Source organism: Anas platyrhynchos, chromosome 26, assembly GCF_047663525.1.
Source record: "Anas platyrhynchos isolate ZD024472 breed Pekin duck chromosome 26, IASCAAS_PekinDuck_T2T, whole genome shotgun sequence".
In the NCBI taxonomy this organism is placed as follows: Eukaryota; Metazoa; Chordata; class Aves; order Anseriformes; family Anatidae; genus Anas; species Anas platyrhynchos.
The window spans coordinates 2050939-2065711 of record NC_092612.1 but is presented as its reverse complement, the minus strand read 5'-3'; the positions used below and the strand labels follow the sequence as shown (position 1 = coordinate 2065711).

General features: G+C 43.7%; 2 protein-coding genes across 4 annotated transcripts; one reads left to right on the top strand and one right to left on the bottom strand.

Moving 5' to 3' along the window:
• Window positions 1–1130: 1130 nt before the first annotated feature.
• On the top strand, window positions 1131–5134 carry LOC119713895 (uncharacterized). The gene is made up of 2 exons (XM_038168145.2): window positions 1131–1283; window positions 3127–5134. Exon 2 carries the CDS (start codon window positions 3148–3150, stop codon window positions 4090–4092), a length of 945 nt encoding a protein of 314 aa, XP_038024073.2. The 5' UTR covers window positions 1131–1283; window positions 3127–3147; the 3' UTR covers window positions 4093–5134.
• Window positions 5135–10665: 5531 nt separating this feature from the next.
• On the bottom strand, window positions 10666–12818 carry LOC119713867 (uncharacterized). Of its 3 annotated transcripts, none has more exons than XM_038168074.2 (2): window positions 12662–12818; window positions 10666–11663 (listed from the first exon to the last, which is right to left on the bottom strand). In XM_038168074.2, exons 1-2 carry the CDS (start codon window positions 12752–12754, stop codon window positions 11091–11093), a joined length of 666 nt encoding a protein of 221 aa, XP_038024002.2. In that variant the 5' UTR covers window positions 12755–12818; the 3' UTR covers window positions 10666–11090. The 3 variants fall into 3 exon arrangements, with proteins under 3 accessions (XP_038024002.2, XP_071884142.1, XP_071884141.1); XM_072028041.1 differs by lacking the exon at window positions 12662–12818 and adding an exon at window positions 12487–12531; XM_072028040.1 differs by lacking the exon at window positions 12662–12818 and adding an exon at window positions 11753–11836.
• Between the last annotated feature and the right edge of the window lie 1955 nt (window positions 12819–14773).

Sequence of the window (14773 nt, the reverse complement as noted above, 5' to 3'; positions counted from 1 at the left end):
GAGGTAAGAAGGGAAGTTGCATGGGTGAAGTCACGCCATGGGAGAAGAAGATGTGGTCTCAAATCCAGGTATTCTGTCCTTCAGTTACTAAAGAGCTATCAGCAGAGGAAGTTACGCCACAACTAGAAGCAGTTTTTTATATTTGCACCCCAGGAACCCCAACCAGCATCGGGTACCAGCTCAGCCTGTTGCAACGATTGCATCTGTAGTGTGTGAGCTGATAAAAGCTCTGGTAAAATCGAGGAGACCGGACAAAGATAGTCCCAAGGCAACCAAATATGATGAAATTCACCTCTGTGTGGGACGCTTCATCTCTGCTGATGAAAATAATCCTAGCATCAGCAGTGAGGTCTGTGACTTATATCCCAACAGCTTCTTGAGATGTTGAAGATAACAACCAGTGAACTTTTCACTCAAAAGACTTTTTACATGGAATTATGTTAAGAGAATACAGTGCATACACTACCAGCTCCCTTAATTTCACAGGTATATTGAAACATCTTTTCAAGTGCTGTCCTAGCACCAAAAGCAGCCCAATGTCCTAGTTCAATTGGGGTGTGATAAATCTTGCATGCCGTTAGAAGTCCCTTTACTTTTTCACATGAAGTATGGAGATAAACTTAACTCCCTATTCTGTCATGTTTGGATAGGTGGGAGCTAAATCTTCTGCACCGCAGACAATAATATGCATTCAAAATGATCTGTTCTGAAATGAAAGAAGAATGAGATCTGTAAAGATCTTAATGGGAAAAAAAGCAAACCCATCTGTCATTCTCTGATAGAGTCACAAAAAAATCACTTTAGAGAATTCATTGATGAAAAGGAGGTGAGAGAAGTCGAGATTAGTCCCCCAGTCTTAAACCACAAAGACATCCAAAGAAGTGGGGGCAAGACCATTAGCTGGCATGAAATGAGTCAGCTGCATGGGCTGAAGTGGAACCACACTGGCTGACACCATATCAAGACCCCTGATCTTGGTGGGCTCTGCAATGGCTGTATTAACTGGAAGCTATGACCTTTATTCACAGAGAAAGTTTTTTTGTAAATCGGATTAGTCAGAATAGGGATTAAAATGCATTCTGCACCAAAAGCCGTCTCTTCACATTGCCTACGTGTAAAACAAGTCTGTGGAGGAAATGCACAACAGCAGTTGTGAAAGAATGAGCTCATTACCTAGGAGGACTCATTCCCAGAAGGCAGGGCTTTGAAACCGTATAAAAGTTCTCAAATCTCCATGCTCCACCATCCACTTGACTTCACGCTTCTCTCTGCTGACTGGTTGGGTAAGTCAGACAATACTGATCCTTTTTGTGATGCCTATAATTTTATTGCTGGTTGTAATTTTACTGAGGTTTAATGTAGGCAGTCTTTAAAGAAGTGTTTTATTTGATACCTTTGAATATGCAAAGGATTCCTACAAGGGAGAGAATTTGTTGGCATTGGGGTAGTACAAGCAGGCTGGGGATGACTCTGCAAGGCACGTTCAGATTATGTGTAAATCTGAGGATAGTCAAGTATTAAATTAGATCCTTTCTAAAGAAGAGATTAGATAAAATTATATTGGTTTAAGTATAACTGATCCTGCCTTCAGGGGAAGAAAAAAGTCTAAACGGCCTCCTAAAGTTCAATCTAAACCCATTTTCTATGATTCTTCTATTTATAACATGAATGTTTTAAAAACTTTAATTTAATCAAATAATTGTATTTGGGAAAGATAGATTTGTGATTATGAGGGACTGTACGGAGCAGAAAGGTGAAAATATTCCTCTTGAGCTTCGTCATTCCTTCTAACCAATATATTAATTGGGCTTAAGATGCTATCATAGCCTTATAAAGGAAATAGCAAGAGACACCAGATACTGATCTAGATGATCTAGGAGGATGGGAAAGAGAGGAATGAATTTGCTTTAAAGATGTGCTAAGAGGGGCAGGTGCAGTGGGGAAGGGAGAACAGACATACACACTCACTTGACCTGTGTTGGCTCCAGTCCTTTGTTGATAGGACTTAGAAATACCCTTTCCAAGTCATGCTTCCATGGTTCTAACCTTTTATTTGTGTCCTTAGACTGACTTCAGAGCAGCATAGGAATTGCTAGAGACACAGCACCAGTCCAGCCAAACTTGGTCCTACCTTCAGCAGCACACCAAAGAGAGGGAGTTTCATAAATTGTTAGGAAAAATCATTTGGCCTGTTGCACATTAATGACCTTGGGAGAAGAAATCCCTCCTGATTATTCTGATTCATGCAAGCTACATGCATCATTAATGGCCATGATAATCCAGAAATGTAGGACAGCATCACCACTGCTAATTTTTTCCATGACAGTTGGCAGGACCATAACACAGGTAGCCTCAAGTCCATTGCATCATTAGTGAAGTGAGTGATACCATAAAAAGAGGTGGAGTTGGCCTATTACATCATTACTGTAAAGGCCCTCAATACTACAGAAATACATTCGCTTATTGAGGAGGTTCACCCCGAGGCCTTAGCACCTCAATTTTTGAATTCCAAGAAAAATCTGGAAACCATTTCAAAATGGGCAAAATCAAATTAAGTATTTCATTTTTTTCAGTGTGGAATATTCTGTTGGCCCCAGATTTATATTCTTCTACTTTTTGAAATACCACATGCTTTTAAATGCTTGTCTTCAGCATTGTTTTTATTATTATTATTAATTATTATTATTATTATTTTAACTTTCTGAAACCGCTATCAAACCAGAAGATCTGTTATTTGCCAGCTCCTCTCATCAGTCCCCCAGGAAAGCAATGAAAGGGAGTTAACACATTGGGAAGGGCTAAGCAACAGGCGGAAGAGCTCTGAAATGTAAATCAGCTCCAAGTTCAAAGGAGTGACTCCATCTCTGTTAGACCTGACAGGGCTGTCCCACATTGCAGAACAGAAAGGAGGAACAAGATAAGGTAGAGTCAGAGCAGGAGCTGAAAGACAGGATGAAAAAGAAACAGCAAATCGTAATTCCTTCTGAGCCAGCCTGCATTGGGTAACTGAGGGCAAGCTAAGAGAACTTTACTCTTGCAGATGATTAATGTTTCTTATAATTGTTTCATCCCTATCCCATTGCAGTTCATTTAGCAGACACAATAACAGTCTGACATTTCTTTCAGATAATCTTGTTTCCTGCAAAGATGTCTTCGAATCAGGTGCAGTGCAAGCAGGAAATCACCCTCCCACCTGGCCTGAGCAAAACTATTCCAAAGGAAAGCCAAGAGCCGGTTCCATGCCCTGAGCAGGTCCCATGTCCACAGCAGCAACCTGAAGTCCAAGTCCAAGACCCAACTCCAGTAGTTGTGGTACAGTGCCCAGAGAAAACAGAGCCATCGCAAGCACCCTTGGTGGAACCAGGCAAGGGAGAAGAACCAGTGGTCGTAATACCTGAGTATCCACCCCAGGAACAGCAGCAGCAGCAGCAAACCAAGCTACCACCAACTTTCCCTCCTGTATCACACCCTGAACCTATTTCATGCTCCCAGGAGAAATCAGAATGCAAAGAGATGCCAGAGCCCACCCTCGTTATCTGTCCTGTACCTGCACCATGTCCCCAGGAGAAACAGGAATGCAAAGAAATCCCCGTGCCAGTCCCTGTTCCAAGCCCTGACCCTGCACCATGTCCCCAGGAGAAGCAGGAGTGCAAGGAGATCCCTGTACCAATCCCCGTTCAATGCCCTGAACCTGCACCATGTCCCCAAGAGAAGCAGGAATGCAAGGAGATCCCTGTGCCTGTCCCTGACCCTGCACCATGTCCCCAGGAGAAGCAGGAGTGCAAGGAGATCCCAAAGCCTGTCCCTGTTCAAAGCTCTGACCCTGAACCATGTCCTCAGGTGAAGCAGGAGTGCAAAGAGATCCCGGTGCCCACCCCATGTCCCCAGGAGGAGCAGGAATACAAGGAGATCGAGGTGCCTGTCCCCATTCAATGCTCTGACCCTGAACCGTGTGCCCAGGAGAAGCAAGAGTGCAAGGAGATCCCGGTGCCGGACCCTGAGCCGGAGCAGTGCTCCCTTCCCGAGAAGCACCCTCCCATCGAGCAGCAGCAAGTGAAGCAGCCCAACCAGTGGCCACTGATGCAGAAGTAATTTGCAGCTGACAAGGGAAGCCCTGAAGAGAGAAGCAGGATGTAAGACCTCCTCTCCCCGTGTCTCGCAAAGGTCATTTTCCAACACCCTTTTCACCGCAGAATTTCTGTTAAGAAGCACGGCTCCCAACTCCCCCCACTAATGCTAGCGTTATCCCGTACTAACAGCCATACGCTAACCGACACGTCAGGACTGTCAATAGATAGGAAGGCTTCAAGTGGTGGTGTAGGCATGTGCATTCGACTTTCCAGCAACCTGAATCTCTGCCCTCTCCCAACCATTCATGGCTTTCAAACACCTGGAGAGAAATCGAAGAGCATGATGGCAGGCTGGAGCCAGGGTTCATTAAGCTAAGTGTTTGAACTCAACCCAATGAGCCAGCTCATCCTGCAGACCTGCACACTGCCTCCTGGTTTTCATGCATTCCCCCTCCCCTCACCCCCATCCTCTGCTCCCTGCATGCGAATGCCATCTCCCACCTTGCATTTAGGGCTTTTGCCTATTAATAATAGGATTTGAGTTTTCTGCAGAACCTGCCGCTAAGGGGTTCTGGTTGATGGCAAGAAGGTTTTCTGAATCATGAATCCACAGTGCTAAATATTTTATGCAATAAAAAAAAATAATAATAAATCCATTTAGCTAGAGGAAAGGAAAGATTTTTACAAAGGATCCATCACCTCTTAATTATCTGCTTAGCTGAGCTGGTAGTCATCAGCGCTTTCCTGAGAGAGCTCACCTCTGATTTTCTAGGATGTGTAAAGAGCAGCTTGAGCTGAGAGTATTTATGGAAAAGATATAGATAATTAAATGCAACCCAGACATGTTTTGAAATAGTTTAACCTCATGCGTAGCTTCCAGCTGTTAGACAGGATAAAGGAGGCGGCATACACGGTGCTGTCAGAATTACACCCTGGAACATATTTCACCACACAGTGCTGTTGCGTATGTGTTTGGTGCTTAACTCTAATTATTTTAGGCTGATATTGTATCCAGGTTTATTTCACTGTGAAAATCAACAATAAAAATGACTTTGAATACTGAATTGTGGAGACTTTTAATATCTTCTGCTTATGAAGAGGACAAGGAGTCTCAGCTTGCAAATCGCTCACTTTTTAGGCTGAAAACCAGGCAAATTGGAACTCAGAAACTTGGGTGCTTGCAGAGAACCCTGGATCTTCTGTTCCTCTCCTCCAGGCACCTGCAAGAGCCCCTGGGCTGTACCAGCATGGGGATGGCTTATTGTACAGAAACACTAATTAATAGCACTGACACAGCTCTCTGCAAGACACCCCATCCCAAAGCAGGACACAGGGCATCAGCTTATGCCCAGCTATCCCAGTGCTCAGTCTGCCCAACTTAAACACATTCACAGCCACCCCGTGACCTCCAGCAGGCAGAAGGCATGGGTGTACCTATCAGGAGGGTTGCAAGCACAGGCAGACAAGCTTTTCCCACACTTCAGATGAGCCAGGAGCAATGTGGTCTCGCTAGTTTGGCCCTGTACTTGCTAGATGGGTTAGATACAGCCAACCTCATCGTCTGATCACAGAATCACTCTGAGACACACAGCTTCTGGTTTGCAGAGCAGATTTGTGTCTGTCTGCAAGACACCACTATCATAGCATTCAACAGCTTCTGCCTTTATGATAATTTTCCTCCTCTGCCTTGCCATACAGCTGGCTGGAAATCAATTAGCTGAGCCAGTATTTCCTGCTGAGAAAAGGCAACATTCAAAATCCCATTTCTGATTCTTTTAGAACTAAAAATATTCTTTCTAAGCAAGCGAAAGCTTCCTTTCAGTGTTAAGAACTTCCAAAGGCTGTTTTTCTCTCAGCAGTTATAGTATATCTGGGACTCAGATTCACAATTAATTGCTTTGATAGATTCCACAGGAACGTACTTCGGAATGTTATACCTTGCAGAACACCAAGTTTCCTTAGTTTGCTCCAGTTCAGGGTGAAAAACACTTGCAAGATTTGATAATCCCTACATAAATATTCAATGCCTGAGAATGTAATTTCCTCCGTGGGAAATCTGGAAGGCAAATGTACATGGGCCCAAGTGTATGTAAGCCCTACCTATATGTATGTGCATGCTTAAAGGTGATTCTTTGACTACTAAAAGAAATCGAAAGAGAATGAATGACACAAGTAAAGCACAAAAATATCAGGCAGCAAATAATGAGGTCAATTACAATTTTATTGCAGCATGTCCCGAATTAAAGATCAGAAGGAAATGCCCCCGTGACATTTTTATAGTAGAAGATGAATAAATCCAAGATAATGAATTGCATCTCTTTGTAACATGATTTCTGCCTGCAAACAAAGAAGGTGTGTTGCAAATTCCCAGCTATTCTGGCAGAGCTAGCAGGCAGAGGGAGAGGTTGGAAAAATGCATTTGCCTCTTCCACAGCACTTTGCAACCACTGCTGTTAGTGCTACTTCTGCTTTGGGCATTGCTGCTGCTGCTGCTGCTGTGGGATGCTCTTCACAGGACACTTGGCTTGTCCTTTTGGAGGCTGGCATTGCTCCACACACTTTGGAGGACACTTTTCCTGGCATTTTGGAGGCATTTGCTGCTGCTGCTTCTGCTGGTGGGAAGACATTTTGGCTAAACCTGGAAGAAAACAAGGTGCCATTCCAGTTAAATTGAGCCCAACACAATTCTCCTTTCTTGATATTAGGGTTTCAGTCAGTTCTTTTGCCTTGATATCAGGCTAACAATGAAAAGCCTTTAAAATCTAATTCTACCAGTAAAAAACGCAATAGATAAATAAATAAACAAACAAATAAATAAGTAACAACAGAAACAAACAAACAAACAGAAACTTGGAAATCACTTAGGATGCTGCTGTTCACAGCAATTTTTGTTGGTGACTCCAGTTTGTTTTAGCTTCCCCACACTTCTTGTATGATTTCTATGGTGCTCAGCCACTCTGCCGAGGCCTTGAGGCATAACTGTATATACGCATAAAAAAGGATAAGAGGCAAGCACTGCCCTAACAAAGTTTTGATCCCAACAGGTAAATGGTTACAGAATAAGAGGGAGAGAAATAATGAGAGGCTTTTTCCTTCTTTCCTTCTGCCCATTGTTTTCCAAATATTTCAAGTGACAGATTAAGAAGCAATGCAAATTGTAAGGAAAGCATGCTTAGATCATAAAGAACCTCAGAGCAATATTTAAAACTGCTGCAAGAGGAGAAAAAATACAGTGATATTTCTGTGTTGCAAGTGATCTCTGAAAAAGACAATAGCTTGATAGCAATCCTTTCTGGCTACAGCCATGTCTCTGCTAATACCATTGAGAGCCTTAGAGCAGGAGCCATGTCTCTGGCTGTAGGCACAGGTGAATGGTTCTCTTGCTGTGTGCTGCTACCATCTTGTACAAAAAAGTGAAACTCAGAGCCCTGGAAACGCAGGAGTCTGTGGTGATCAGCACATGGCTACTCTACATATGCACAATGAGTTGGTGAATGCTATCCTTTGGTATCTGATACAAAATACCTGATGGTTATCCAAAACGATTCTTATCATCTGGAAAAAATGATGAGGGATAACACAGGCTTGCTGATTCAAAGAGTCAGCCAGCCACTGTGGAGCCTCAGACCGTCTCAAAATAACATAATACGGTTTTCACCTTCATGGAGGCGAAATTGAAAGGGAGATGGGTGGGAGTTGCTACTAGAGAAACAAAATGAAGAAAAATCATCCAGTTTCCCAATAACAGAGCACCAGAACCCCCAGTCTGTAGAGCAAACTGTGCTTGAAGGGACTCACCTAGCGTCTTCTGCTGTTGGAGGAAGGGAAGAAAGAGCCACCTGGTTTAAGGAGCCTCCCAACCAGGAGGCTTTTATACGCTTTCAGAAGTCAGCCCTGGGAGTTGATGACAACAGATTAATGTGATGACCAGAATCTTTCACAACCAGAACCTGCTCCACTAACACCTCCGTACTCCTGGACTTCAGTCAAGGTCTATCAGAGATGCCTCCTCTTTTGGGTGCGGGGGATTTGTTGTTTTTAATGCAAGGCACACCCAGTCTGGTAATAACTGGCTAATTTATTATTAATTCATCTTGTCCCGACCCTGGGCAAAGATCCCACAGCTGAACTCAGTTTTCTGGGCCAGCTCAGATCCACTCTGGAGTTAGTAAGATATTTGCATAAAGGTTAGGTGTCCCCCAGTAATTTTGTCTGTGATCACCAGGATAGATCTCTGGCTGGATGAGATATGTTGGAGCAAGGCACAGGAGACTTGTCCTTCCCAGCTCCCAGGAAGGGCAGCAGGCCTGCATTTGGAACACTCCGTGTTTTCAGCTCTTGCTTCTGTCCTTCTCCATTTTCCTTCCCCAAAAGAGGACTGAAACGTTTCATACTACTGAGAAATTGGAAAGGTTTCTCCGTACGTTTTCTTAGGATTTCCCTTAGTTTTTCACTGATGGAACTAAATTTTATTTACAAACACTGGGTTTGGCTTGCTGGGGTTGTGGCAGGATTTCTTTTTCTGGGGATGGATCTATGTTAGATTAAAATGAGAGTCCTCTTGATTTTTTTTTTTTTTCCCCAGGAAGGAATAGAGAAATTGTTTCAACTGAAACATTGCCCTTAGCTCTAGTGGAAAAGGTAGTTCAACCTTCCTTGAGTATTTCTCAATGCTATGCCCTGTGGGGTCATATTCAGCCCCATGAATTACAGCCCAGTGTCCATTATAGTGGTGTGATATGCAAAGAGATGACGGACATGGCTTCCACTGGGTGTAGGCGAGCAGCAGGTGCTAATGGAATATCCCACACCTTAATGTTGCCCATTCATTGCTGATTTACCAGGGGTCTTAATGATCGCGTGGTTAACACGGACCAAACATCATTAATTTTTGTAAATATATAGGAGAACCTTAGCAATGCTCAACATTAACCACAGGTGCATAGAAGAGCAATGTGTCAGGGCTTTTGCGACACATGTTCCTACAGGAACAGGAAACATGATGAGCACAGCCTAACAGGTCTCTTTGTCCACTTCCTCTAGGGTTTTTGGAGCAGCGTGCTCACATCTATCATTACTGCACCTGGTCCAGAGCTTGCAGCGGAGACAGAAGAAAAGAGAGGAAATTTTAAATGACTAACATGTCTTATAGAACTGGATGAAGAAGACTGGACATCAATTATGAGTGACTAACCTGTGGGACAGATCTCCTTAGTAGCTGCATATGACTTCCTGACTAAGACATTTTCCATGCCTGAACCTGGGCACTGACGTGAAGTATGTGGCAGCAGCAAGCAGTCATTTGTGAGGTTGTGGATGGCAAAGTTCTGTGTTGAATCCCTAAAGGTTTGGGTTCAACAGTAGAATTGGAGGTACATGTTCTTAGTCTCCCCTTCCCCTTTCTTGCTGTTAAATATCTGGTCCACCACTTTGAACTGAAGGCATGTTGCAGTGTAGAATTTCTTTGCCTTAGTGAGATACAGTATTTTGTCTATCATTATTCCTTTCTGATGATATCACCTTTTGGCGTTGACAGAAATAAGACAAAAAATAATCTACTGTCAAACCTGCACACAAGGTTTCATTAGATGCTGATTTGGTAACAGTGTTTACACACACCTAAATATAACTCTTTTCTTTTCTAGATTAGTCCTCCTCCACCCTTGACATAATGACACGGTAGGTGGGTAATAATTCTCTTCATCCCAGACATGGAAATTGTATGGCCATCATGGAGACAGAGGTAAGCAAGTCACATGCACGGTATGTAAGACAATGGGAGCGTTGTCTCCGAAACTCGACGTCTAAATGGGTACAACATCCATCCAGACAATGGGCCTCCTTCAGTTTCAGAATTGTGTCTCTAGATAAAGAGGATGCATCTGTAAGTGAATTCAAATATTATTGTCCCCTGCCAGGTGTTAATGAACCTGAAATGCCAACTACTTTATCAGCTGGGGAGGTAACTTCTCCTCGTTGCAGATGGGGAATGGATAGATAACAATGGTAAGACTTGCCCAAAGCCACACAAAGTATCTACAGCAAACTTTGGACCAAAACTGCAAACTTGCAGGGCTAGGACCTGTTCCTGAACCACAAAAACATTCATCTCCTGAAGCCGAATCCCCTACTTTCTATCTTTAGTCAGCGAGGATCATGGGAAAGGTTCCCTGAAAATACCATTTTCATCTCCATCAGATTGATTTAAATAAATAATTAAAAACTCACCATTAGGTTTCAATGATTTCTCTCTTGGGCTTGGGGTTTTCTTCCACTTAAATTTACGTTTTAACAGTTCCTAAGGTTTGGTCCCAAAACACAGAGACATAAAGATCAAAAAAAAAAAAATTTGTATCATTACTCTGAGGTAGACCAGAACTGTGATACCTGTCAGGAAAGTGTTCATCAGCTGATGTTTTGTTTATGGTATTAATATTGTCCAACGTTATAATGCATGCTCTCTCTGTTCACAGCACTGCATTTTAGACACAAATCCTCTACAGCCGTACAAGCTTTTTAAAAGGAAAACTAAAGGAAGATGTTCTTGGGTCCGAAGACACAGGAATTGGGGGACAAAAGAAAGACAGAAGACACATTATGCCATCGATGGTCAATTTTTATTGCTGCACATAGACATTGAAAGGCAAGAAGACATGCATTAAAAGACAAGATGAGAATTATAGAATGGAAGTGGAGACATCTTCCAACACCAACTTCTCATAGCACAGCCTCTGCCAAGATGCCCCGTGGTATAATAATGGTCAACTGCAGTTACCAAGAAAAAGGCGCTGAGTTAGAAGTAGCAGAAGTAGCATAGGAAGAAAAGGTCCAGGCTGGAAAAATTCAGAGAAATATTTTCCAAGTCAAAGAAAACGTGGGATAACCATGTTGGGAGAGGTCTTGGTACGTCGCAGGTGGGTCTGTAATCTGTGTTTCATTCCATGGATGCTCATGAGCCCGTGGATATTGCAATGCACCAAAGTGTTGGGGGTGCTCGCAAGGCCCATTCAAGTAAGGCAATTAGCACGGGTGAGAGCAGACAGTGCCACATGGCTCCAGGCACACGGTCTCGCACGTATCACACTTCTTAGCGCACACCTCCACGCACGCCGGCGGGCAGGGCTCCACACACTTGGTGCAGCACTGGCTGATGCAGGGCTCCACGCACTGGGTGGTGCAGTGGGTCGGGCACTGGGTTTCACAGGGCTTTATGCAGGCATCGATGCATGTGGGGGGACAGACCTCGACGCACTGCGTGGTGCAGGGCTCCACGCACTGGGTGGTACACTGCGTGCTGCAGGGCTCCACGCACTGGGTGGTACACTGGGTGCTGCAGGGCTCCACGCACTGGGTGGTGCAGCATGTGGTGCACTCGGAGGCACAGGGAGCCTGGCAGACATCCACACACTTAGGGGCACAGACCTCCACACACTGCGTGGAGCATGGCTTCACGCAGATGTTGCTGCAGGGCTCCACGCACACCGGCTCACAGGGCTCCACACACTGGTTGCATTTCTTCACGCAGAAGGAAGGGAACAGGCAGGGCTGCTTGCACTGCTCGTAGTAAGACATTCTTCTGGGGTGCTGGCAAAGCTGGAGGCAAAGACAAGAGAGAGACAAGATCAGGACATTTGTCTTTTCTCTGTAAGCCACAATTCCCAACCTAAGCCCTTAAAACATACATAGCAGTTAGCTGGTGGATTCAGAAGAGGCCTATTAGGAAAAGTTGCATGTGTGAATGATTTCTGCATTCAAATACATACAACTAGCACTACCAGATTATTCCTTTCTTGGGAACCTGCAAGCATCAGTGTTAAAGAAACTACAACCATAAACCCTTAACAGTTGCACACAGTTTAACTTTGAAGAAGCCATAATGTTAAAATTGTCTATTTCCTTATTTTCTTATTTAAGTCGTCAGATGTTCCAGAGCCCATCCTCTGTCCATCAGTTTTTCAGTTCCTCAGACACACAACAGAGCACATCCCCATTTGTGTAGACATTGAGCTGCTAATCCCAGAGGATAAATCCCAAAGACCACAAGTTCAGACGCTCTCCCTGCTGTATATCGTGGTTCATCATTGGAGCTGCATCAAAATTAATGGGCTTCTCCCTTCATAAGGGAAGGGTTGGGCCAGGTGCTGCAGCTCCTATTTCTGATTCAATTCCTCATCCTGATTTCTCACAGATGCCTCCTGCAGTGCAGCCCTCAGGTGTCCTGCAGCTTCCTTCTTACTGACAGTGCTTCTTCCCAGCCATCTCTTTTGAAGTCCCAGGTCTTACTCTGCAGCATCCAGTAATTTATATAATTTCCTGACTTAATGAGGTTTACATAAATTAATGAAGAGTGAATATGAAGGAGGATAAGAGACAGATAGTTTCCCAACAGGTGACAGGACATTTGCAAGCTACTTACAGAGGAACAAACTCTAAAAGAGTCCAACATTTCTTCCCCCCATCCCAAGACAAAATCCTGAAACAGGAACACTTGAAGCAAAGCTCTCCTGTGATAGCTAGTATATTCTTTTGACCAGAACAACCGAGTAACACAGTTATCATATTATTCCCTGATAAATCCAATAAAGACTTACCAGTTCACCAACACAAGTGAGTGAGGGAGAAGTCAAATGAACTGATGTGGGCATCAAAATGCAAACCTTTTTATATGGCTTGCGTGGCGTCATCTCCGGAAACGAAGAAGCCCAGGGGTATGGACACCTGACCACTAACAACTTGAATAAGCTCCACCTATACATGCTTTACATATTTGTTTACAACATAATTTTTGATGGAAACCTTCTTCCAGGCAAGGCATGTGATTCTGAGCAAAATCTGTTTCCACCTAATACCCAAGTCATGCAGTTCCCAACGGGAATGACACAGTAATCAAAAAATAATAATCAGATAGGTACAGCATTAATTGCTTTTCCAAAAAGATTTAGTATGCTTGGATATTTTAAACTCCTTATTTCCATAAATGTCTGAATAATACCTTAGTTGTATTTTCAATGAAGCAAGAACAGATGGCTATTATTAGTGAAGACGGGCAATTAATTGATTTGATTTACTCTGAGAAATATTTTCTCCTAATTCTCATGCTAAGAGGGAGCTAATCCTACAGTGTGCCATCAATACTTCCACAGTATATTGAGGTTTCTGTTTCTCCAGGACCTTTTTAAACATTAAATACACCCAGCCCCTTCCTCTCCATACTGCTGCCCTATTAACAGCATTCGTGCTTGGCAATGCCAATGGGGACACAACTCCAGTCACCCTGAGGACCTCTTCAAGCCATTCGTGGCAAAACAGAGGGGCACACATTTTAAAGGCCTATTTTTCCATTGCTAGAGCAGTGTAAATTTACTTCAGTTTAAGTGGAATTAAGGCCCAGAACTCCATGTTAGCTATTGAATCATTTTCCTAGTTGTGATATGTCACTCAGCTTCACAGCACAGAAAATCTTTATTTCTCCAAGATATTCCAATCACAGAGGTGGAATGTGATCACTGGGCTACATTTGGGTGGCCAAATTCCCCAACTAGATCACTTACAAAAATGCTGAATGAGCAGAAAAAAAACAGCAACAATCCATTCAGCATGAGCAGTGCATCCTGTTTATACTGGACATCAGGAGTTCTGCTGGAGAATGACAGGCATCGGCGCCGATTCCTTTCTAGTGTTTACACGGGGGAACTGGAGTTCCTGACCTAAACTCATGTGAGCAGATTTGCATTGCTCTTGGCATCTTCCTGGGAGCACCTCATGGTTTGTTCATTCTTTCCGCTCCTCTCTTCATTTGCAGCATAGACGTAGTGCATCATGTGCCTTTTTCCCCCCCCAGACTTGCACCAGCAGCTTTTGTAGATGACAGGAATAGGGACTTGTACAGTGGGTTTTGCTCATGTTGCATATCTGCCTCAGGGTGAGGAGGAAGAGCCATGACTGCAACAGATAGGCCCCAAAGATAATAAAACATACTGAGAGCAACCAGATGAGATTTATGTGTCTAGTATTTTGATGGATAAACATCTCCCCGTCTCCTCCACCTAACGCTAACCTTGCTGTGCAATACCAGCAATCGCCCTCCAGCTCCTCTAGGTCCCCTCACAGCAGCTACCACCATTGCTTATTCTGCTGGGGGGGGTTCTCTTGGCCTGGTTTGTACCGTTCATGCTTTCCTGGGGCTCCAGGCTCATTTCTGAAACCAATGGTGATGACTGGTTCTACGTCTCCCTTTCTATAGTGTGTTATTGTGAACCCTATTGTTATATTTGATTAGCAAGAAATTGTAACAACTTCCAGGAGAAATAGATATTTTAGGAGATATAAATTGATCTGCATTTGTAATATGTGGGAACACCAGAGGGATGGATTATTATTTTTAATTGACACTTATTTGTGGATCTCTATTATATTTATGAGCAATTTGGCTATTTGACTAGTCACATTAGGTTCAGTGAGTCAGGACTCCACAGCGACATCCGTTCACGGCCATCATCCTTTGCCAAAAGAACCGGAAAGAAATGATATTCCAAAGCCGCAGCTTCTGGGATCTACTTAATTAAATGGCAGACATTAAGCTCACTCGCAGAAGCTCGCAGAAGCAGAGGCTGGTGCAATGAGTAGCTATTTGATGAAAAGAGGAATGCAGAGAGCAACCTGAACAAGAGGCTCCTGGATCCCAGAAGGAGTCAGAGTGACAC